Raw genomic sequence first — 24,788 nt, 5'->3', positions numbered from 1 at the left:
CCTTATTGTTTTTACTTTGATGTTCCTTTGATTTTTGTCCACGTGTTCTCTACTGGGATGAAATGGTTATTGGGAAAGATCAATGCATGATTTCTTCATTACATTTCCAGTTCAATATGTTGAGCTGGTTAGTGTAATATTGCAGGTCTGGGGAGGCTTTTCAAGTCATTGCAAGAAAGATGCGGTAGAAGCAAACTAAGATGGTCAAGTTACCCAGAGGCACTGGTAAAGACGAGTCCCTGGGATCCTTTAAGAAAGCTGGATCAGAAAGGTTTTAATGACCAATCAAATGAGATGACCTCCTCCGATTCCTAATTTCCCACAACTTTCTAACATTAAAGCATGCATAAAGACTTAATTTTCACATTTCAAAAAAGATAATGACACACTTATGTACAGTAGGTCACTTAAAATACCAATGTACAGTAGCAGCAAAGATTGTTGTATTTTTAAGACTTTCTATAAAGAAACATACAGATAAATATTATCATTGTGATTTTGATCGTTTTTTTGTGCCCAGTTTTCTGAATGAAATATAGAGGTTTAAAGGTCGAAACCTTGTGTTTAAGAAGGGGGATACAGAAAGAGTTTTTCCAGCTGCTCAAGCAAGAGTTCATAAGAGCTCGGTTTTCTGCTTTTAGCTTCCCCTTTTCTATATTCCTGCAGTTTCCAGGAATTTAGAAAAAGGGAAGCTAATTTTGCAGTGGAGCAAATATATTGTACATTATCCAGATCACAACTTCAAAACATAAAACATCCATCTGGTTCATTCTGGTTCAGGGGCACTCCAACCTGGGGAGTACTTTTGATGAATAAGGGTCAGAGTAGGAATACATTCTGGACAGGAGGCCAGTCCAGGGGATACAAATACACAGGAACATTTTATATACGCCAATGAGCCTAGCCAGTATATTGTAGGAATGTGGGAGAAAGAACATTCAGAAAAGAGAACATGCAAACTCGTCACAGAAGGCCCCCCAAGCCAGAATCCCACCCTGGGTTCAGAGGAGGCAGCTCAAACAAAACCAAACTTCAAGGGTTCTAGACCAGTGGTTCTCAAACTTTTTCAAGTCCCGGAACAAATGGATGTTAATGGTGCTGTTTACGGAACACCAAGAACAGCTGGACATTTCTATACCATCATAAGAGGCAGAAACAGTATCACTAGTGAGAATCCTCCCGCCTGGTGTTCGTGGGTGTTCGTGTTTGTGCACCACTTGGTAATTGTATGCGAAAGAACTGAGTTGGTCAGATCAGAAGTAGTAACCAAACTTGACTGAATCCAACACATGTGCAAGAGCTTTTATCAGTGGTTTGGATTGTTTCACACTCATACTTTATGGTTTGGTGAACATGTCAAAATCCGGTGCCTGGTGAGGTTCGGATATAGATTGCGGAACGAGTCAGGAGGAGTGATTTTTTTCTTTTGTCTAAATTCTTTATTTTCTGAGACTTTTTGGTGCCTGGAATGGCGCAGTGCACCTCTTGGTATTTGTATCCCAAAACTGAGTCGGTCGGATCAAAAGTTGTAACCAAACATTATAGAAGAGCTTTTATCAATGGTTTTGCCACAACCAATGACTGGAGGGCTTCAGATATTGATTGTGGAACTGTTCGTTTGAAACCCCAGCTAGGGTTAGGGTTAGCATCCTCTCACTACTTAGACAATTTTTACGCTCAGCTCTGAATTCTGGGGCCCAAGTCAGCTTTAGGATGAGTGATTTTTTGCTACTATCTGAAATTTCTTTTCAGATGCTCCAGCTTCCAGGGGTCAAACGCGCTCATGAGGGAAAAAAACTTGTGCCGGGTGCTCACACCAAGGAAGGCTCCACAGCTGAAACGTTGTGTTTCCTTTCTTCTCTTTTCAGCAGGGAATAAACCTTTTGTTCCTTTGCAGCTTACGCATGCTGACGCAGCTCCCTGCTTGAACTACTTACTACAAAATTATGGATTTAAAAACATCTTCGGTATGTAGTCCTATCATGTGTTCTTTTCATCTTGAATGTCTCTCCTCAAAAATGAATGAAGCTTTTATTAAACTTGGTCTGCTCCTCTACGGCACAGTACAGTTTTGGAAAAAGAACTTGCTGGAGAAGCAATCCGACGCAGTCAGACCCCTGTGCTATGAGCATGAAACCACGACAATATCAAGAGAGGGCAGGATTAGATTGTTGGATTCATGGTTGTCCAGAGATGGTTTTCGTGGCAACTGTCAATTTAATGTCTTAAATTGAACTAAAACGTTTGGATATCCTTCAAACCACCTGTTTTTAAGTGTCAACCTGCTGCTGATTAACTGTGCTTCTAAAAGCTGCATGAGTCCAGATTTCCAGGAATGAAACTGGCTATGCTCCTGCTTATTCTGCCTTTGCACTTTCTAACCGATTCATCCAATTCAGAGTCACAGGGGATCCAGAGTCCAGAGTCCCAGGCAATGGGAACAAGCATGGGTACACCCTAAATGGGATGCCAGTCCATTGCAGGAGACACACAGACACAGACATGCACACTCTCACACCAGGGCCAATTTTAACAGAAACCAATTAACTGAAACAGGAGAGAGAAGGATGAAAAGTTTCTCACGACGTTTCCCAGAACTCATGGGAAAATAAAATATGAACTCCATGAAGTACAAATCAGCACGTTTTGAACTTTGGGAGGAAACTGGAGCAGCTGAAGGAACCTCAAGTGAATACGGGGAGAATATACACACTCCACACAGATAGCACCCCAGGTCTGGCATTGATACCAGGGCCTCAGTGCTGGCAAGGCACCACTGCAACATCATACCCCCTCCTACCTCAGTCATTTGCGATTTATTTTTAATTTAGATATTCTTTCCTCTGAATCTTGGATAAATAATAATAGCATTTAAATGTATTTTTCAATTCAGTTATGTCTATGAAAAGAGGAACCAGTTTTGTGCTGCCATGGAATGAGACCGGATATTATTGTTCTGGCTCGTATTCTAAACCAGCCATCCAAAAAACCGAATGAAAACTACTTTTCCCATGATCCCACGGAATGCCGGCAGTTCCTGTTTGCGCCCGCGCACGCTCTGTACTGTATTTGTACCTGGTTGGTTGGAGATGTTTGGAATGAGCTTTCACGGGGGGTGAGGTAATGAATTTTTGTCTTTCTTTGTAATTTTTTTCATGTTAATGTGTTTGTGTTACACAATTATGTATAGTGGGTAAGCATTTTCTGGGTGTGAGTCGGGTTCATTTATTATGGGATGCGTGTTGTGTTGCTTAAACTTTCGATCAAGACCGTCAACAGTGAGGTGTAATTTTATATAGTTTTTTTTAAAACAACAGACAGGCTTGTAACAAGGCAGTTGTTTAGAAAACTCAATACATATAAGATGTAAAGTAGCTAAATATGAAACATTGTGCTGAGGCTGTGCTAAATAAATTCTTGCGTGACATTTTAGATTTGCTCCATTTTGCACTCTGCACAAAAACGCATTTAGTAACAAAAACGCTTTCGTATTTATTTTCAGTTAAATCCGATTGCCCTTCAGACAAAAGGATTGAAACGCCTGGCTCTGAAATTATTCCGACTTGCATTCTCTGTTAACATTTATACATCCTTTCACTTGGGAAAGGAAAACATTTAGACGCAGATCTCTGATTTTATCTATGGAGACTAGCTTCCGTTCGACAGAGCGCACAAATAAATACATTTAAAACAACCACTACACCACAGCGGGAATAAAATATATCGAAAGCAGCTCTGCACTCGATAGTAACACCCTGGTGTACCGCAGTGACCCCAAAACCTAGATGCTACTGATGTTGTGTGGAGAGGAGGGTTGATGACCCACATAGTGCTTCAGTTCAAAGCTCGTTTTCACTAACCTCGAAAACATACTGGAGTCTTAATATAGCCGTCGGTATTGCCAAGGGCGATGTGCTGTACGTAAAATCTGTCGGTATTGACGTGACTCTTCCTGTTTCTTGATTTATTTCGTTGGTGATAAATATACTGATGGGAAAAAATACATTCAACATTTTCCGGAATGAGAATGCTTTAGTTATAGCTTATGTACTTCCACAAAAGGCTGTCAATTTGTTTTAAGCCCTCTGACCAGCCATTCAGCTTGTGCAGTGAGGCATTGCGACTTGCCAATCACACGAAAGCTCTTTAGGTGCGCTTCTACCCACGAGGTCCAGGTGGAACAATGCCTGATCAGGTCACCTTTAAAAAGGCATTAATTCAAAGCTTAGGAATTGTAAGGAAAAGGCCAGACTTAGTCAGTTTTCTGTGCCTTCCATAATGCCTCGAATGTCACCAGAAGCAAGGGAGAGGGCCATTGGGATGCTGCAGGCAGGCATGTCATGTGCCAGCGTTGCCAGACACTATGGAGTGAGCCGCTCCACTGTGTCCCGACTGCAGAGATTGTTTCAGCAGACCGGCAGGACAGATGACCGTCCAAGATCCAGTCGCCCTCGAGTGACCACACCAGAGCAGGACCAACACATCAGACTGGTCCATCTGAGAGATGGTTTCAGATCTGCCACCCGTACTGCTGCTGAAACTGCAGGCAGACACAATGCCCGCATCAGTGACAGGACAGTGAGGCTCCATGCCGCTGACCTTAGAGCAAGGCGACCTGTCAGAGGCCTTCTGCTCACACCTCCTAGACGTCACACCTGATTGGCTTTGGCCAGACAGAGGCTGTGATGGCTTCGTCAGCAGTGGCATCAGGTCCTCTTCACGGATGAGTCATTCTTCAGCCTGTCCCACGCAGACGGGAGGGCCAGAGTGTGGAGGAGGGGGTGTTACATTTCTTTTTTCCATCACTGTAGCATTTACTTACGATCCACCTGTCATGTTAAGTGGATTAAGATTCTCTGGAATGAAATATTCTATATAAATCAACCATATTATTATTTATTATTATAATTATTAAGCCTTACCGCAAGTGCGCGTACTGGAAGAAGCTCACAGTTGAGCTCCTAGGGGAAAACTGGACTAGGCGGAGTTAACTTGTTCCGCTGGCCTGACAAAGCTAATATAGCCCCCCTCTAAACTCGGTTAACTCGTATTGTTTCGTGACAAACGACAGTTCTTAGATGCCGTGCCTGTGGTTAAGTCATCCTCTTGAGCAAGGGCGTGTTTTTCTCTGGAAAGGAGAGAGGTCAGTAGCAGGCTTTGAGCACGGCATGCTCCCTGCACAGCACGATTCGAGATCTCCGTTCTCCGTGCCAGTCTCAAATCCCCTTTCTAGTGCTGAACCCACAGATTTTATCTGTATGAAGTCGATGTTGAGGTTTCTGATGTTGTTTCCCAATAATCATCAGTCTAACACGTGCGTTTTACTTATGTGTGTGGTGGTGCTCGCCTAGTAACTCTATACTGGGTAGTATTAAGGAAGGTGGCAAACGAGGGGAAGCACAGCTACTTTGGTTCTTTACTGATTTCGACTGTTCTCTTTCTTCTGTTAAAAAAGCGACCGTGTTTTGTAAAAGTGACATTCTTGGTATTGATGGTTCTATATGCGTGCTTCACTTTTATTACTTGTATAGCACACGTAATTCAATTGCAAGCACATTTTGTAATAAAGTGCTTCCGTATTTAATTGTGCTGGCTGACCTGCTGGAATAAACCCAGTGCTGAGGGTAGCTGGTGTAACAGGAGAACTTGCTTTCTTTGAGGCTCTTCTTCAAGTCAGATATGATGGTGTCAGGTTGCCAGGACTACTGACCCATGTAGCTCTCGTCTGGGGCGGTCTTTCCCTCGGCAAAGTTGCCGTTCAAAGTGTCACATATGGACTCAGAAGTAAAAGGGAACAGTAGGTGGTTTGAGTAGCAAGTATGTGGCTAATCTAGTTTTTCTTGTCCTGCTTGTGCTCATGTAATATTATATGCACTGTATTCATCTGCATGATGCCTGTGTCGGAGATGACTTCCATTATAAGGGTTACAGTAAGCGTGCTCTCCATTGTTCCGTATATTCACAAACTGAATCAAAATCCTTGCCTTCCACAAAAAGTAAATTCGCTATCAAATTAAAATATTGCAGTTCCGAAAAGCTTGCCGGGTTTAATCCAAGCAAAGCTGTACATTGATCGTTCCTGATAAAAAGAAGCGTAACTGTAAGATGGTGTTGGCAGAAATGGTAGGTGGCCAAAAAAAGTGATCTGATCTTCTCTATTCAAGTTGCCGTGAGTGCTGTTACTTGGGAAATCATTTGAATATAATGTGAATAGAACTGGTGAGCTCACACAGCCCTGAGGGGCACCTGTCCTAATAAATCGAAATGTAGAGTCTTATTGAGTCTGACGTACTGTGCACAGTTCCTTGCAAATGAACAACACCATCTGCTGATAACAGGGCACCTGCCTCGGCTTGCTCTTCAAAAGATGGGGGCTGAGGTGGATTCAGATGCAGTCGCGTGTGTGGGCGTTCGGATCAGGAGGAGGCCCGGGTGTCACAATCGCACGGGCAGAACTCTTCTTTCTCAACAGTGTCCATCGAGGGTTCTCTCCCCCACCACCGCCGGCGCGTGGCCCCCAGCCTCTCGTGACACCCCGCTGACCCCCCCCACCCTCCTCCTACCCTCTCGGCTTTCTCTTGGCTGGCAGGTGGTGAGATTCTGCTGCCGGGCATGGCGTCGGGGGACCTGGTGCCGGGGCACGCCAAGCAGGCCCAGGCCAAGGAGAAGAGGCAGCCGCGGTCTGCGGAGGCGGAGGGCGAGGCCGAGGGCGAGTTTGTTTTCGAGGCCCACGAGGCGTGGAAGGAGTTCCACAGCTCGCTGCGCCAGTTCTACGAAGCCGGGGAGCTCTGCGACGTCACGCTCAAGGTGCTGGCCGCCTCGGCGTCTGTCCGTCTGTCTGCGCGTTGGTCGGGGGGGCTGCAGGGGTGGCTTCAGAGCGCTGCTCTGCCTCGGGGTTTGAACGGGGCGGAGCCGGCTCTTGGCCACGGGCGCCGCGAACAGGAGAATTTAAAAAAAAAACTCTTTTTTTTAAGCTTTTGTTTCCAGATCTGCCCGGATGTGATGTACTCATGCATGAACTCTTACACAGCCCACAGCCTGGCAGCGTGTGAACCTGTCATCCTCGTTTTTGTTAAGTTTAAATGTTATGGAATCATTCAGAAGGGGACAGGACAGAGAGGATGTGGTTAATGATCCATCTGTTCTGCCTCCATTAACTGCATTATCAGTCCGTAAACAAGTGAGTGGTTTTCCTCAGGCTTCAGAATTCTGAAGGGTTCACCCTTAAACTTCTGAAAACTGTAGGTGACCATTTCAGACCAAAACAGGCCCTCGGTAAGTGGAACTTAAAACTAGAAGATTTAAATTTACAGTGTAGATAATAGTGCTGATGTTTTGGTAAGGGTGAAATCATAAGTCCAAGTCAGTGTCATGGGTTTAAATTTGCCTTCTTGAAATCCCCTCGTCAGGGAGTATGTTGAAACCCAGAATAGATGTGCTGCATGTTTTCTGAGAATTGCTATGAGTAACTGACCATTCTAATGAATTTATCCTGTTGAAATGAGGTGGCCGAGCTCACTGATTTGCTGAGTTTCTGGTCCGTCTCCTGTTTGTTTTGCTGCACTTGTTCCTTGTGAAACACTCTCTTCCATGTTTAGGGATGGTGTAGTATCACTTTAGGTAAACACTTTCAGTCCTGGAAAAAGTGAAACAGATCCTGAAAATGTATTGTAATTGGCTCAGCTTGGTGCTTGTAGGGGTTGTACTGTACTGCAAACTCAGGGCTAGCTGAAACTAGTTTCACTGGACTATCCAACAGGCAAGATGGGCCCAGTGGCCTCTTCTTGTTTGCGTCCTTATGTTCTTGTGCTCATTCTTATGTACAGATGGAGCCATTCAGAATACGTGCTGGTGTGTTAAAGTAACTGCACTGCACGTCGAGGTGTAGTTCGACAGGTGGCTCTTAATATGTAATATTAACAAGGAATCATGTGACTAAAGAAACGTGGGTAACTGAAAGCAAAAATAAGTTTCTGAACGTCCTTAACAATGTTAATTTATGAATGTAAATCTAATAGATTTTCCTAGCTGGTTGTGGTAGAGTATTCCAATTGGAATTGGAAATGGGAATTTATAATTAATAATAATTAATAATTGCTTACAATTATATAGCGCTTTTTCTGGACACTCCACTCAAAGCGCTTTACAGGTAATGGGGACTCCCCTCCACCACCACCAACGTGCAGCCCCACCTGGATGATGCGCTGGCAGCCATAGTGCGCCAGAACGCTCACCACACACCAGCTCTCAGTGGGGAGGAGAGCAGATTAATGTAGCCAATTCATAGAGGGGGATTATTAGGAGGCCATGATTAGTAAGGACCAATGGGAAATTTGGCCAGGACGCTGGGGTTACACCCCTACTCTTTTCGAGAAGCGCCCTGGGATTTTTAATGACCACAGAGAGTCAGGACCTCGGTTTAACGTCTCATCCGAAGGACGGCGCCTGTTTTACAGTATAGTGTCCCCATCACTATACTGGGGCATTAGGACCCACATGGACCGCAGGGTGAGCGCCCCCTGCTGGCCCCACTAACACCTCTTCCAGCAGCAACCTTAGTTTTTCCCAATTTGGACAGATTTGGTTCAGTGGTCGCGTTGTCCTCTGTGAGCTAGACGGTCCTGGGTTTGCTCCCTGGCCAATGTGCCAGCTGTACTTTTAAGAAATAAAGACTTTCTGTAATATTTTAATCAAATAAGATGTGTATAGTATTTTTATGCTGTATTCATAAAAATAAATATGCTATAAATATACTATTTATGCCATATATTTTTATAGTATTTATATGTGAATATGATAATATTAATAATATATAAATGAACATGAAGGAGCAAATGTGTGAAAACTGACAATGGTGGGGAGTAAAACGCAGTTCTACCGGCCTAATCAGGCCAACAATCTCCAGCTGACAATAAACAGCGAACATTTAATGATCACTGATATTATGAAACCAAATCGAAAACGTGTTTGCATCTCCCTTAAATCAGCCTTTCTTCTTCGATCGGTGTCATGGAAGTATTAACGATGCATTCAAGACACGTGAGTGCACAGTGCACAGCACACAGAAAGAAACAGCCTGCTGTTGTTAGCTCATCGTTTGTGAATGAGTTTCATTCTTTTTGCGGAACTGTTTGGCACTGTGGGTTTTAGAGAGAATTACATAATTGAGACAGAGGTCTGTGCGGGAAGGTGCTGAAAGTGCTTGCTAATCAACCTAGGGGAGTTCTAACTCGGTTATTCCAGGCACTACTAGTATTCTCATATTGTGGGAAGTTTCCATACTATACTACATTATATGCCGCCTTATACTTTGAGCATTCTGAGCCTTATTTTAAATCTTTATTTCCTTTGCCAATTAAAACATGAACAGGCTGCGCAGTGGCCACAGCTTCTGCAGTACCTGCAGTGGAGGAAGACTTTAAGTGGTGGTGGGGGGATGGGTGTTCATTTCTTCCTCAATCATAGCTTTGTTCTTACAAGCAAAAGCAACGTAGCGCTTCCAAATCTTTCTCACCGCTGCTCCGTCTCGCCGCCCCCTTCCTCGCCACAGGTGGGCAGCAAGCTGATACCGTGCCACAAGCTGGTCCTGGCCTGCGTGATCCCCTACTTCAAGGCTATGTTCCTGTCGGAGATGGCCGAGGCCAAGAAGGAGCTGATTGAGATCAAGGACTTTGACGGGGACGCCATCCAGGACCTGGTGAGGTTTGCCTACTCCTCCAGGCTGACCCTGACGGTGGACAACGTCCAGCCGGTGCTCTACGCTGCCTGTATCCTGCAGGTGGAGCTGGTGGCCCGGGCCTGCTGCGAGTACATGAAGGCCCACTTCCACCCCTCCAACTGCCTAGCGGTGCGCGCCTTTGCCGAGAGCCACAACCGGGTGGATCTCATGGACATGGCGGACCGGTACGCCTCCGAGCACTTCCGGGAGGTGGTGGAGTGCGAGGACTTCCCCTGCGTGTCCCCCCAGCACCTCCGCACGCTGCTGTCCTCCAGCGACCTCAGCATCGACTCCGAGGTCCAGGTCTACAACGCTGCTATCAAGTGGCTCCGGGCCAACCCTCAGCACCACGGCGCCTGGCTGGACGAGATTCTCTCCCAGGTAGCGCTCCTGTCCTCTCGGTGCCTTTCAGGCACTTCCTGTAGCTCCCCCGTTCAGGCTTTCCTTCTTAGTTACGCTGAGATGATCCCACTTGGATAACGGCGTAAGAACAGCTGCAAAGGAGAGGAGGCCGTTCCGCCCATCTGGCCAGTGGGGTAGCTCGTTGCCCCAAGAAACTCATCCTGCCGTTTCCTGAAAGAAACCAGGGTTTCGACATGGCCCTGTACCTTATTCCATACTCTCACGGTGAAGAAGTGCCTCCCGTTCTCTGTCTTAAATGCACTTTGAACATAGCTTCCACCTGTGCCTTCTGGTTCCTGATTTACCATTCGTTCTTCTGGATTGACTTTGTCAATGGCCTTGAGAATTTCCAGTAATTGTATCAGGTCCCCCCCCTTAATCGTCTTTGTTCAAAACTAAAAATGTGGAGGTCCTCCAGCCTAACGGTGTTGTATAGATAGATTCGAGCTCTTTTCACATGATTGGGATATACTTTGTGAATGCAGTTCTCTGCTTTAGTTACACGGAGATGCGCCAATATGGATAAGAACATAAGGATTTTAAACAAGAGCGGGCCATTTTGCCCATCTGCCCTGTTAGAGTTAATTACAATTAACTCATTAACTTCAGTGCCAGGTGAAGATTACTGGCCCTTTTGATAGTCACTTTTTTCTTTTTTGTTTCTCAAGAGAAAACAAATTGTAGCCTAATGGGGTTTTGGTTTGCTGTCGCATATTGCAAGTAGTGGGGAGCAACCACCTCTCTCTCTCGTCGGCCCACCTAGGTGCGTCTGCCCCTGCTCCCTGTAGATTTCCTCATGGGCTCCGTGGCCAAAGAGGAGATGATCAAATGCAACCTGAAGTGCAGGGATTTGCTGGACGAAGCCAGGAACTACCACCTGCATCTCAGCAACAAGGTCGTGCCGGACTTCGAGTACTCCATTCGCACCACCCCCAGGAAGTACACTGCAGGTAGGGGGGCTGGGCTGGACACGGACTTGGAAACGGGGTCAAGTGCCGGATCTGTACCCCACAAGCATGTCATTGCAGGGAGGTAGGGGAGCCCCATCTTTGACCACCCACTCTACCTCATGACCTGCTTTGTGCTTGTGTACTTTGTGAAGAAATGACTCAAATTACTAATCATGTACAGTTATTATTATATATAATATTACATATTCTTATTCGTTATTTATATATTATAGTTAGTCAGAACAATGAGAAGCACGATTCTCATTTCTTGTTAGAAAATCTTGCTTCAAATGACTAATTATCCTTGAATTAATTTGTATACTTTTATCCATGTGTTTATACCCATTTATATAGCTCCAGTGTATTTTTACTGGAGCTATTTGGAAAGCAACCTCTGCTCCACACGGCTGCCTCACATTTAGAGGCTCTTTGAATGTGACTCTACTCCCCCAAGAGGCTGCAGTAGCTGTTAAACCAGTGTGTGGTTATGAACGTGCTTTTCTATCTCATCTGTGATGAACTGCCATGAATATCGTAAACCCGAAGGTTTTTGTCAATTTTAATGTCGTGAAAGGGGTTCCCATAACAGATGGATTGTAGATCTAAAAGTTCAATGTTTGAAAAAACAATATTAATAAAACAGTTAACATTTTTAAAAAGCAGATATACATTTATTAACCACCTCCCTGCTTATGTAAAAGTCTCCAACTTTGCTACACATAAAAAAACTGTTCACATTTCTAAGCAAATTACTCTGGACCGAATGTGTTTTGGAAGCTGGATTATGGGTAACGGTGTAAGACCGTTGGGTCCTTGCTGTGTCTGCAGCTGCATGATTAAGGAGGGACTGCGTGTTCTGTATGGGGATATAGGGAACTTGCTGGGGTTGAAGGAGCGTCGGAGCTGTGTGACAGGTTGACGAATGTGTCTGGCAGGTGTCCTGTTTTGTGTCGGGGGCAGAGGAGGCTCTGGGGATCCCTTCCGCAGCATCGAGTGCTACTCCATCAGCAGGAACAGCTGGTTCTTTGGGCCCGAGATGAACAGTCGCCGCAGGCATGTGGGCGTCATCTCGGTAGGAGGTGGGTGAATGTTGGACATTTAACTAGCAGAGCAGGGCCATCAAGAGGCAAGGCCAGCTCGGGCCACAGCAGAACCCTCCAGATTCGTAGGTTATTTCAAAGCTTTTTTTTTCTTCACACTTGTACATTTTTACATCAAAATAATTGTTTTATTAAGACCACTGCAATTATCAGAAGAAGATAAATGAAAGAATAATAAAAGAGTATTCTTATATTGAATCACTCTGTTAAGGTAACTATACGCGATATAGTTTTTTTTGTCTGACACTCTGGAACAAGTCCTCTAAGTCTTTACATGTAAAGGAGTGGAAATGTAATAATTGTTAGACAACATTTGAGTTTTCTCAAAAATTGTTTGTGTTTAAAACAAGCCAAACAGAATCTTTAAATGGCAAGGATAAAGAGGTTTTGGGTGGCAAAATAAACTCTGAAAAGGCACCAGCTGCTTGTTGCACAAATTACTTTCTCTACTTTTTTTGGAACCACAGGAATGCCTTAAGAAGATCCTTTAATGCAGCGATTGGATGTTTAAAAGGCAGAAATTATTTTTAACAGTTCATTGTCATTTTAATTTTTCAATATTTTTAATTTGTTTGGTTACAATGTAGATCAGATGTTCCCCGCTGAAGTTCTGGGGGAGGGTGTATTCCTTTAGGATTTATTGGTTTGAGTATCACTTGGAATGGTGGAAGTGCCCATTGAACTGTTTCAATTAAACAAACTAGTTCAGATAGGTCGTCAAGCGTTGGGCTGGAATGAAATCCTGCAGAACTGTGCCCCTCTGTACCTGGATCGGAGAACACCGGGGGCAGATTGTCGAAAGTGTGGTCATGATCTTCATTTTCAGGAATTCCATTGAAAAGTTTTTGCGAATTCGTCCAGATTACAAATGTTGTGGTACTATAAAAATCCTTTCATTGTCTACCTCATTCATTAAATTATAGTGTTTTATTTAGGTTATCCACTGGAATTAGTATTTTTGTTATAAAAATGAACATCAGATATGTTTGCGGTATTGTTTTTTTATAGGGTGTGTTCTTCTCGTTACTTTATGAAGCATGCTGCTTCAGATTTGGCAGTAAAACAGGGTTTGCAGTTTATAGCCATCCATACACTTCCCTCTTCTTTGTGTTGGCACCAAAATTGCATTAACCTGCCAGCAACCCTACTCATAATCTGGGATTTAAAAATACAGCTGAAGAACTCTGGCAGTGGTCCCTTCAGTGGGTATTTTAAATCACTGTATATACTGATATTCCTGCTGGAATAATGGATGGGGCTGTGTTTTACTTTGCAAGAACAAAATAGAAATACTGTAGGTGAGTGTTGCTCCATGGAGACCGACAGAAGACGGGATATTATAGAATTTTAATGGCATTTATCCAGTTGCTGTCTTTTCCTGAAATTGCCAGGTGTTACATGAATTTGGACTCCAGGGGTAACAACAGCTCCAGAATTGTACCCTGCTAATTGTAAATTGTTTTTGTAGGTAAAGTTTATGCAGTAGGAGGACATGATGGAAGCGAACATTTAGGCAGCATGGAAATGTTTGACCCCCTCACGAACAAATGGATGATGAGAGCGTCAATGAACACAAAAAGGTAAGCCCTGATTTGCTGTGAAAGGGAAATGATGAAGGCTTTAAGCATACCGTGAACCTTCCATACTGTAAAAAAATAACACAAGTGACTATTCCTTCCCCCAAAAGTAGGCTCTCCAAGTATCGGAATTGCAAAAAAAACCAAATTGTTTCATTTGTCTGAATTCGGTTTTTACTTTAGACCAGAGGTTATCCCCTCTGATCCTTGTGGTCTGGCATCCAGCAAGATTTCTGCGTCTTCTAGAGTTGTAAAGTCACCCGTCACCTGGGAGACGTGCGAGATTGATCCAGTTGGGGTTTAGCTGAACCAGTATGTCACCGACTCCACAGCCCTTAAGTCTTTGGCGATTTTAAAGAGCCGTGGGAAAGCTGCTGGAAGCCCGGGGTCTGGAGTTGACCTCTTCCCTTGGCGTGTCCCCGGGCGAGCCGGTGGAGAGTCACGCCTCCCTCTCGTGCGCTCTGTCCACAGGAGAGGCATCGCCCTTGCGGCCCTGGGGGGGCCGATCTACGCCATCGGGGGCTTGGACGACAACTCGTGCTTTAACGACGTGGAGCGATACGACATCGAGTCAGACCGCTGGAGTGCTGTGGCCCCCATGATCACACCCAGGGGAGGGGTTGGCTCTGTGGCCCTAGGGGTAGGTGTCAGAACTGTGCTCTGTACCTCCCTAGATCTCTTCTTCCAGAAACTCAACACAGCCGCTCATCTGCACAGCTTCCTGCTACACAGTTTTCCATTCCTGATGAAAGAATACCTAATGGGAAATCCTGTGCCCCCAGTATGGATAGTTTTTGTTACAATACCATTTCATTAGAGAGAATATTAATTACCACTAATTGGTGTTAAATTGATATAATAAACATGGAAAATACTCAGGTTCTTAATATATAATACAGCATTCCTCTTTATATCGAATGAAGATAGTGTTATTTTTCCATACCAAAAATACAGGTTAGTAATCATTTTGGTTTTAGATTTTTCTCTTTTAAAAATCATTGATAATGTTTAAATATGTTGTGCTTGTACAGGATCTTCCTCTGTAATGTTTTGCATTCAAATATATTAATCATCATGTTTTACACCTGAATCATTTTCATTGCCAAGCAAACAGTTTCTAATCAAGTTCGGGACGGTGTGGAAAATACTTACCATGTTGTTCCAGCTAAGGAAATCCTCGTTTTGCTCTCCTGAACTATTACAGAATCCTTTATCGAAGCAAATCAGTTGTACTTTTTATGTAAGAGAACCAACATTTGGGGCTTCTTTGGAATCCAACTGTTATGGAATGTGGATTTCTTTTATTCTGTAAGGAATTTATTTTTGGCAATCCATATTAACTTTTTAAAGGTTTAGCAACCCATATGTTTTCTTTCATGAGCCGTGATTGCACTGGCCTGCCAGGAATATCTGTATTGTCCACCACTAGAGTATGCTGCTGTGCTGTCGAAATAGGCTGTCTGTTTTCTTGCAACTGAATCAGAATACACTTGTTGTAAACCTTTGTTCCTAACGCAACTTAGTCTTGTTTCGTTTATTAGTTCTCAGCTTTTACGAGTTGCTTGTGACCAGCATGATCTTCGGCAGTGAATGACTTACTAGGTTAAAAAAGCCAAGTGCAAAGTTTTGTTTCCATAGTTACTGATATGAAAAAGGACAATACAAAAATGTAGATTCTGTCTGAAATTGTTGCCATGAAAGTCTCTGTGAGGAAATATGGAAGACTGGGGCCCTGGGAGAAGATGTTAAAGTAACACTCTAGTCTGGTAACCAAATCCCTGGGTTTCTTAGGGCTTAGGGGCTGTTAAGCACTAAATCGGGAGTGTCTGTCTTTGCAACTTTTTTTCTGCTATATTTCCATAAAGGGAATCAAATTTACATAAAAAATCTTTGTATATGCAAAAAAGGCCAGACCAGTCCTTCACTGGTCACCCGTGCTCTCATTTGCAATTTTTGCATGTTGTACCTGTGAGATATGTACTAGGAAAACAATGTTATTATTTAGGTAAAGTTCAGAAAATGAGTTAAGCCATTGCTTTGGTCTTTACTTTGAATGTATGTATTGTACCTGCAGTATGAAACACGTGAATGGGTGGGTGACCATTATGACTAATTCAAAAGGGCCGAGAAGTCAAGTGGACATCCTGTATAGCAGTATCGCGTGATTCCCCTTGCCCTGCAGAATTTCACACTTTGAATTGTGAAATTCAAACTGTTGAATACTGCAGAAACTGTGGAATACCGCAGTTTCTCCAGCTGCCTGCAGTGCAGTTCAGGTTTGCTTTTTTGTGGATTGCACAGGGACTTTTAACTTGAACCTTCACCTTCAAAATGTGTGGCCGACACAGCTCAGTGTTGATGGACATCTCCATCAACCTCTTTAATTGGCACAAAAACCGGGTCAGTAATATTATTCCCACACCTAAAAAAGAGAATTAGGGGTGTACTGTAGGTTCTTTCATGAGCAGCCCTGTATCTCGTGTTGCAGTGCTGTTTGTTTGCACAGGAATGAGGAGCAGTGATGGGCTGAATCTTGTGTTGAAGAAGTTCAAGTAGGGAGCTGCGTCCAGCATGCGTTGGCCGCAAAGGAACAAGTAAAGATTTATTCCACGCTGAAAAGAGCAGAAAAGAAACATGGTGTTTTGGCTGACACCTGAAGAAGGCTCCACGGCCGAAACATTGTGTTTCTTTTCCTCTCTTTTCTGCGTGGAATAAACCTTCCGCTGTCCCCTTGAATCCTGTGTTTGTGTGCAGAACTATGTGTACGCAGTAGGAGGCAATGACGGCGTGACCTCCCTGTCCAGCGTGGAGCGCTACGACCCGCACCTGGACAAGTGGACCGAGGTCAAGGAGATGGGCCAGAGGCGGGCGGGCAACGGGGTCAGTGAGCTCAATGGCTGCCTCTACGTCGTGGGTGAGTGCCGATCCCGGCGGCGCCTCGCGGGCAGCGTCGGGTGTTGTGCGGGGCGGCCGAGGGCAAACGGGCAGCAGCTCGAAATTCACAAATAAGTAATCGGCAGTTCAATTCGATTTATTTTTGTATAGCGCCTTTCACAACCAGGTTGCCCCAAGGAATTCACAATTCACGGGGGGATGATTTTAGTGTTTAATGAGCATTACTAAAACCTCAGGGCTCTGCCTTCACAGTGCTGTTCGTTTATTTGGGTTGTTTCCGAACACTTCAGCACAATCTGAATTCAGATTTAGCTGTCTCCCGGCATTCACTCTGTGGGACAGAAACGGTTTTAACCGAAAATCCCCTCAAGCTCTGGGCCTCTGTTGCATCCGCTTATGTTATGATGTTTGATGTGAGAAACGGGTCGGGGCACGACCGCCGAATCCCTGTTTCTGCTCCTTCCACGTGGGCAGCCCTGACAAATCTGACCTGGGACATAAAGGCCGTAAAAGCAGTTCGTGGGGCTCACCTGGCGCAGTAAGAAACCTGTGAGATGATGAAAGCGCATCCCCGTGCTCTCGGTGTCTGCGTGGGCTCTAAAACCTCAGGGCTCTGCCTTCACAGTGCTGTTAGTTTATTTGGGTTGTTTCCGAACACTTTAGCACCATCTGAAGTCAGATTTAGCTGTCTCCCGGCATTTAGCACAATCTGAAGTCAGATTTAGCTGTCTCACCTGGAGCAGTAAGAAACCTGTGAGATGATGAAAGCGCGTCCCCGTGCTCTCGGTGTCTGTGTGGCACCGAGAGATGTCACGCGGGGGGGGGGGGGGAGTGCCGCAGGGCAGGACGAGCCCGAGGGCGCGGAGGCGAGGTCGTCGCCTCCTGCCACTTTGCCAATCCCCCGGCGTCTCTGCAGGCGGCTTTGACGACAACTCCCCGCTGAGCTCCGTGGAGCGCTTCGACCCTCGCGCTCACCGCTGGGAGTACGTGGCGGAGCTGACCACGCCCCGGGGAGGGGTGGGCGTGGCCTCGCTCATGGGCAAAATCTTCGCCGTCGGCGGCCACAATGGAAACATCTACCTGAATACAGTGGAGGCTTTCGATCCCGTGATGAACAGGTATGGAGAGACGGTACTGCGCAGGCCGGCGCTTGTGAGTTTATAGTACATCCGCCCCCCTAGCGCTGTACAGTACGTCTTCTTTTTTTTTTGTAATGAAAAGAATATCAGTACAGCTATTGCGAAGAGCTGGGGGTGTTTTTAAAATGTTGAGGAAGTTGATAAAAAAAGAATAAATAAAATTCCCTCTCCGTAGCATTTTGTGGATAGGATTAAACTCGTGCATATGTATAGATTTATATATGTAGGCTGAAAACACAGTGAAGAATTCAGAATGTTTGCCCCCCCCATCTATAAGTATTGTCACTCATCTGGTTCTGTAGATGGAGGTTTTGATGTTTATCCAATGTTTTAAATTTTTAAGCCATTTATTAAGCTCATGGGAATCACTCGGCTGAAAACTCCTTAAATATCTTAAATGTGACTCACAAATTCATAATAGAGTACATACTGTACCATTCAAGGCATTGATGCCGAAGCAGCAGAAGAAAGTTTAGAAAATAATATTCACTGCAGTATACAATCAATAAAGAAATGAACTGTTTTAAGCAGGCAATGAAACATCTTACTGTCAAACACTGGAATGCAGACAAATTTGGAAAGAAAGCTCCTTTTGCTAACGGCAAGCTGTTAATGCACCGAGCAGATTTGACCGAACGATGGCTCTTGCACTGAAGCTGTCGTGGTCTTTTTTTCTGCAATTTTCCTTTGAGAGGAGTGGCCGAACCCGGCACTTAACCCTATGTGCTCACGCGCGCCCAGTGCGAGCGTCTGCAGAGGGGAGCGGGGCCGTGTGTCACGCCCCTTGCGCTGTGCGGCTCTCTCCCTGCAGGTGGGAGCTGGTGGGCTCGGTGTCCCACTGCCGCGCGGGGGCGGGCGTGGCCGTGTGCGCCGCGCTCGTCAGCCAGGTTCGAGACGTGGGCCAGGGTTCCAGCAGCGTGGCAGACTGCATGTGATCCCCAGCCTGGCGGCGGAGGGCTTGAGCGTGGGCAGTCACAGACGCTTCATCGGCGCACCGGTCTGCTGTTGGAATGGATGGGTGGAATGATTATGCCTAGTGGCCGTTTTGAGCCACGGTTTTGGACTGCGAGTTGCATTGGAGTCCCTTGAGCAACCCCCTTTTCATAACGTGCCATTAGTTTTGTCTTTGTGTTTTCCTTTTTCTCAAGCTCACGCCTTTACTTGGTTGACTCACTTTTAATCCGGGATCTTTCTGCATGCTTCTAAAAGGGTTTATTCTTGATGGTTTCTTTTAGGAGGCTGACGAATTTCCATCTTGTACTATGTTTTTACTGATCTCCCTCGCATAACAGGGTCAGGGTTACAAGAGTCAACTTTTCTTAAGTTCCACCAATCACTCCAAGTCGGATGAAGGATGGTTAGTGAATTGTTAGTTGAAAGTTAGTGAAGTGATTCCATTGCCAACTTAGTTTAAACTTCTCTGGGTGCGTGATGGAGCTTCTCTGCAGTGGAATATTTAAGCAGTGAGCACAAAGGGTGAATATTTAAGCACAAATTTGCACTGGTATAACTTGCATCTGAATTGGAAAAGCTCAGAGCCCATCTCGGAACTTGATTTGACTGAATGGAAACTGCCTCGGTCACTTTCTTTCCAAAATGGTTGGCCTTTGCCTTATTTTAACCGACCCATCAGATGCCTGAAAAGCATAATCAGTTTTAAGAGGGAAGAATCAGATTACAGAATTGAAATGATGAACCTCAGTTTTACTGCTGATGTGGTGATTAGCTTGCAAAAAATAATCAGTGCTCAGATATCCAATAAATAAGTCAGGGAAAAAGAAATGCAAGGCACATGGTAAATGTATTTAGAGGAAATTCCATTTTCAAAAGATGATGAATGGTATTGTCCTGCAGCTGGATATTTATAGTGGTCAATACAGCAATATCCATGTTTTGACGGTTTAATTCCTCCAGGTTACTTTCTATTTGAAGCTCACTTATTTTTTTTTTCTTTTCAAGAGTAAAACATTCCCAGTAATTGCTCTTTTAAAGAATGTACTGAGAGCCAAGGATTTGTTTGCTATGCAAAACATGTCTGGGAGGCTGCAGGGAAAGAAAATTTGCTGGGGGAAATATTTTAGAAAATATTGAAAAACTAACATTGCACCCCAAATATGTTAAGTGCAGTGGATGATGATAGTATATGATACGTCTACATTATTTTCCTGGTCTAGACATGGGGTTAAACGTTTTTATGCCATTAGTGCTGGAGAAAGGACATCTTGAATATTTTTTTGACATTTGTTCTTGTGTTTATTAATTTCTTGGCTATGTGATGTTTTGAACTTCTGATTCCTCTTTGAGTTTGGGAGCTTTACCGAATCGCAGCAGGGTTTAAATGATCATTTCCAGAAGGTATAAGGAGCATTCTCTTTGGGGTCTATTTTGCATGGCTTCTTTGGTGTTCTCTGTGCCTGTTCAGACTTATTGCACTATTTCTAGCCGTCAGTGTACAATAATCCTAGTCCTTAGCAGGTCAGGCCCCTATTCTCAGAACAGCAGAAACATATCTGATTTGCTCTTTTTAAACAAAGTATCGTGTTTCAGGAATTGATGTAGGGTTTTAATTGAAGCGTACAATATCATGTAAGAAGTATCATTCGTTTTTTTCTTCTCCTCCACAGTTGAGGGAAATGTTAGCCTTTCTGTATTGCACAGCAGCAGTAGTATTTGTGATGTTACAGCACGTTTTGATAGACTCTTTCCAAGCAAATGTTTGGTGAGGTGCATATTCTGTTTCACTTAATGGAACTGAAAGGAGATTGAAAGGTTAAGAGACCGTTGTGAAATATCCCATAATATTGAGGATGCATGGTATTATGGTGATAAAGGGGAAAGTGGTATCTGATGATTTAGAGACCATTGTTATCATGGCATCTTCAGGTCTCTTCTGCACTGCAAATTTTCTGCATTTTCAGTGTGGTGAATTGCACAGTTTTAGTTTCAGCTGGATTAAAAAAATCAACGATCATCAGCTGCAACAGGCTGTTTTTATGTCATGGTTATTTCCCAAGTCACATGGTCTAGAACCTTCTACTTGCCACGCCCATTTTTGACTGGCCTTTTGAGATTAATCACTGGGGGAAAAGATACTTGACCAGTGTGCGTGTGTTAAGCACTAAAGGATTAACTTGCTTCCTTGAGATAAATGATCATTTCATATGTTTGGGTGGAGATCCGATGGCATTCATCGGGATGATTCCACCAGGTCAGACTGAGGAAAATGGGCACCTGATTTGCATTAACATTAACACCTCCCAGAAACCTCAGCCTGAGCACAGCCTTCAGTGGTATTCCATATCAGTAATTCATCAATAAACTGTAAAAAAAAGTACTGTGATTTTTTTTTGCAGGAAAAACACTTGACTCTCAAGCATGTTTTTTTGTCTTCCGCTGAATTGTAAATGATGTAAGACTTAGTTTGCTTAATTGTGTTGTCATTAGTAGCTTAAGATACATTTCCAATTTTGTACCCAGTGTATACAATTCACTGTTCAAGGTGTAAGTACTTTATATTTTAAAAAAGGATAATGCAATCTAAAAAAGAATAATGCAATCTAATGTATATTTACAGTCTCTGCAGCATCTTTTATTTATAAAATATCAAGTTATACTTCAGCAGTTATCACTCTAGTAAATATCCCAGGGCTTGAGCTTGATGATTTGTAATATGTAAATGCAGTTTGATTGAAGGCTTTTTTATGTGGATAAAACTGGGGTGTCATAAGATGTCTTTTCTCTTTATATAGATTTATATATAGTTTCTTACTAATTATAGTTTATATTGTGAAATAAATAATAAAGTTGATTAATGTGAAAAAAACTGCTTGTTTGCTTTTCCTGTGACTTTGTATTGTTGTATGTGAGAATAAACCTGGAACTACAGTAGATTTATGAAACATCTTTAAATACTGTACTTCATTCTCCTCCCTGTAACAAGTGGAATCCAAGTTAGATAGAGATGACATGACATGGGACTCTTGGTGTTGGTGTTCGCATATAAAAGCTCTCCCCTGAACGCAGCCTGATCTCGTGTCGCCAGGTTACTGTGACTGGGATTACCCAAGAGGCACACTAGCTGACCATGACTGGGATTACCCAAGAGGCACACTAGCTGACCATGACTGGGATTACCAAAGAGGCACACTAGCTGACCATGACTGGGATTACCCAAGCAGCAGCCATGCTCACTTGGCTGAAGGCTGCTGAGGATAGGTAGGATCAGTCGACAGGGCTCTTACTTGGCTTTTAGTGCACCAGTGACCCCTGCAACCTCTCGGACACTTACACACATGTGGTGCTGTAGGTGAGCAACGCTGTAAGGTCGAGTGTCCTGTCCAGTGCTGTGTAGCCTATGACGTGTTACCAAACGTGGCTTAAAAGTAGGCAAGATCGAGGAGTCTGCAATTCCTCATCCTCCCTGTGTTCAGCTTAATTTGCTAGATATTGCATCCCAATGAATTGCTAGTGATTCATCCCAGAAACCAATTTTTGACTAGTAATACCTTTTATAAACAGCTGGCCTTCGGGAATAAAGCATAAAACAAAGTGCTAGTTACCCTCCAGCTTCCAGTTTTGGTGATGAAGTTCAGAGTAAAAAAACTGCAATTTATAAAAATGGTAAAATGTATGATTTATCTTAAGCACACATACTAAAATATTAAAAACAATTGTAGGACTAAGTCAGTAGGTTATTATAATAGTTTGTGAGCATCCTTTGTCAGTCACTCTCCTTAACTTCAAGCCCTCTAGAGCCCGTTCTTGAATAAAGCTTCTGTCTAACTGCACTTAATTGTCTGCCCGAATGTTGATATGAGCAGGGGTTTGCCTTGCTTAGCCAAGGATAGCCCACCTCCTGAAGAGGGGCTGTGCTGGAGAGCACACATTTTGACATTAGTCACCAGTAAGTGGATTGTGACCCAGGTCAAACTGCTGGCACAAAAAGGATGAGAAATATACCCTGTCCAAAACAATGATAAAGGTCAAGAAATATATAAGTCAAGGAAGCATACATCTGACTCATTAAAAAGTTCATTCAGATGGCAAAAAATGTAAAATGACATTTGAAACATGGCCTTATCTTAATATGTAGTAGTTCAGGTGGGTAGCTGCGTCAGCATGTGTAGGCTGCAAAGGACAAAGGAATAGGTTTATTCCATGCTGAAAAAAAGAACAAAGAAAACAACGTTTCGGCCGTGGAGCCTTCTTCAGGTGAAGCCACCTGAAGGACACCTGAAGAAGGCTCCATGGCTGAAATGTGTTTTTCTTTTTTTCAGCATGGAATAAACCTATTACTTGTTCCTTATCTTAAGATGTACGGTGCTCTTCACATTTACTCATACTCCTGATGAAACAGGGACAACAGGGACAATAAACAACATACAACAACACCAATAACTGAATAATGTGTCCTACTTAAAAAAAATCTAAAACCAATTAACTCTAATCTTAATAGCATTGACAGAGTAAAGTCCTCATTGTTATAATTGAAGTCCAGAAGCCGTGAGGGTCACATTTATTCACGCCCATGTGTTATATTCTTTAAATCCTCCCCAAGCAGGGATTCCGATGACAGGACAGCCCCTGAACTGTAAGGTTCTGTAAGGAGGATTCCTGGCCATTCCTAGGCCCAGTCTAGGTATTTCAGACTCTTTGTTTTCTGTTTGTGAACAGTCTTCTTGAGTTCAAGCCACAAATCTGTAAAGGTGTGGAGACAGAGGTGGCCAGTCCAGAAATTTTGATTTGTGTGCAGTTAAGCACATTTCGTTGTCATGCTGGACTGTCCATTTTGTCCAGTCCTGAGTTTAGTGGTAGAACAGGGCCCTTCATCACAGTATATCAACCACTATTTTCCCGTTGAATTCATTGTGGCATCTAGGTCACGATTTTGTGGAACAATTTTCATTATTTTTTATTGTTTTGTTAAACAATTCTTTAACTTGTTCAAAACTCATAAACATTCAAAAGAGGTTAAAAAATAACAGCACAAGATAGGGTATACATTTACAATCTCAAAATCTGTGTAGTCATTAACAAAATAACCCCTTTTGGACTTTGTGAGATGACAGTGCTGTTTCACAAAGACAAGCGACACTTGTCATTGTTCTAGCTAAATATTAGCAAGTGTCAGTTCGAGTATTTTATAACACCTTCCATACTCGAATGTTTCTTTTCACAGTTTGGTTTGAAATTCACACCTGTGAGATCTGATGTTAATGCTGCAAGAACACTCCTAAACCTTTCTGTACAGCTAAGCAAAACGCCACAAACATGTACTGAAAACAAGATTTTATAGTCTTTTATATTTTCTTTTGTCTTTTATTTACTTCATCTTTTGGAATTTGTTTGCTCTGAGTACAGTAGAGGAGCTAGACCGGGAGAAGACAACCATCTTGTGGGAGACGGAGATGTTTTGGAAGAGAATGTGATCAACCCAGCTGAATTTATTTTTGCTTTATTAAACTTCATGGTCTTTCCTTGCATTTATCAATAGCCCTGAGCTCTATAGTAAAACAAGTGCAATGTTTCCACCTTGTAGCCTTGTCAGATCTCAGAAGCTGAGCAAGGCTGGGTCTAGTCAGTACTGGAATGGGAGAGGTGGAGTCAGTGGACCAGTAGGTGAAACCCTTCCCTCCAGACAAGGACGTCCATACTAGTGCTTGGTTATGAGTATAGTGACCAGGAATACTGTGGTGTAGGAGGCACCATCCTTTAAATGAGATGTTAGGCAGAGGTCTTTACCACTGGGTCATTAAAGATCACAAGATACTTTTTGAAAAAGTAGAGGTGTTAATGCCGGTGTCCTGGATAAACTCTGTTCTGGCTTTGTACAATGTGTGTGTCTACTGTTTCCCCTTAGTTCAGGTTTGGCGACCTCTCTTCTGTGCCTAAGCTGCTGGTAGTAGGCCTGCTGGCCCTTAATGGCTGGGCAGATAGGTGAGTATCACACTTCACTGGTGGAGGAGGTGGGACCTGTTCCGTGTGGGAAAAAGTACAGTATTATTGGA

General features: G+C 43.7%; 1 protein-coding gene across 3 annotated transcripts; it reads left to right on the top strand.

Annotated features, from left to right (window-relative positions):
- Positions 1–3,016: 3,016 nt before the first annotated feature.
- klhl8 (kelch-like family member 8) lies at positions 3,017–21,604 on the top strand. Of its 3 annotated transcripts, XM_088630431.1 has the most exons (11): positions 3,017–3,120; positions 6,590–6,807; positions 9,551–9,697; positions 9,779–10,099; positions 10,884–11,070; positions 12,006–12,149; positions 13,639–13,750; positions 14,219–14,387; positions 16,502–16,661; positions 17,559–17,760; positions 18,593–21,604. In XM_088630431.1, the coding sequence occupies exons 2-11, from the start codon at positions 6,613–6,615 to the stop codon at positions 18,714–18,716; spliced, it is 1,761 nt and encodes a 586-aa protein (XP_088486557.1). In that variant the 5' UTR covers positions 3,017–3,120; positions 6,590–6,612; the 3' UTR covers positions 18,717–21,604. The 3 variants fall into 3 exon arrangements, with proteins under 3 accessions (XP_088486557.1, XP_088486556.1, XP_088486558.1); XM_088630430.1 differs by having other exon boundaries at positions 9,551–10,099; XM_088630432.1 differs by lacking the exon at positions 6,590–6,807 and having other exon boundaries at positions 3,039–3,120; positions 9,551–10,099.
- Positions 21,605–24,788: the final 3,184 nt, after the last annotated feature.

This window comes from Lepisosteus platostomus, chromosome 4, assembly GCF_059453375.1.
Source record: "Lepisosteus platostomus isolate fLepPlt1 chromosome 4, fLepPlt1.hap1, whole genome shotgun sequence".
Classification (NCBI taxonomy): Eukaryota; Metazoa; Chordata; class Actinopteri; order Semionotiformes; family Lepisosteidae; genus Lepisosteus; species Lepisosteus platostomus.
This window is presented reverse-complemented; position numbering and strand designations above follow the sequence as displayed.

Coding starts and splice junctions, on each gene's coding strand:
- klhl8 (XM_088630430.1), top strand. CDS start 6,613: ATGGCGTCGGGGGACCTGGTGCCGGGGCACGCCAAGCAGGCCCAGGCC. Junction 6,808..9,550: donor TCTGCGACGTCACGCTCAAG/GTGCTGGCCGCC, acceptor TCCTCGCCACAG/GTGGGCAGCAAGCTGATACC. Junction 17,761..18,592: donor TTCGATCCCGTGATGAACAG/GTATGGAGAGAC, acceptor CTCTCCCTGCAG/GTGGGAGCTGGTGGGCTCGG.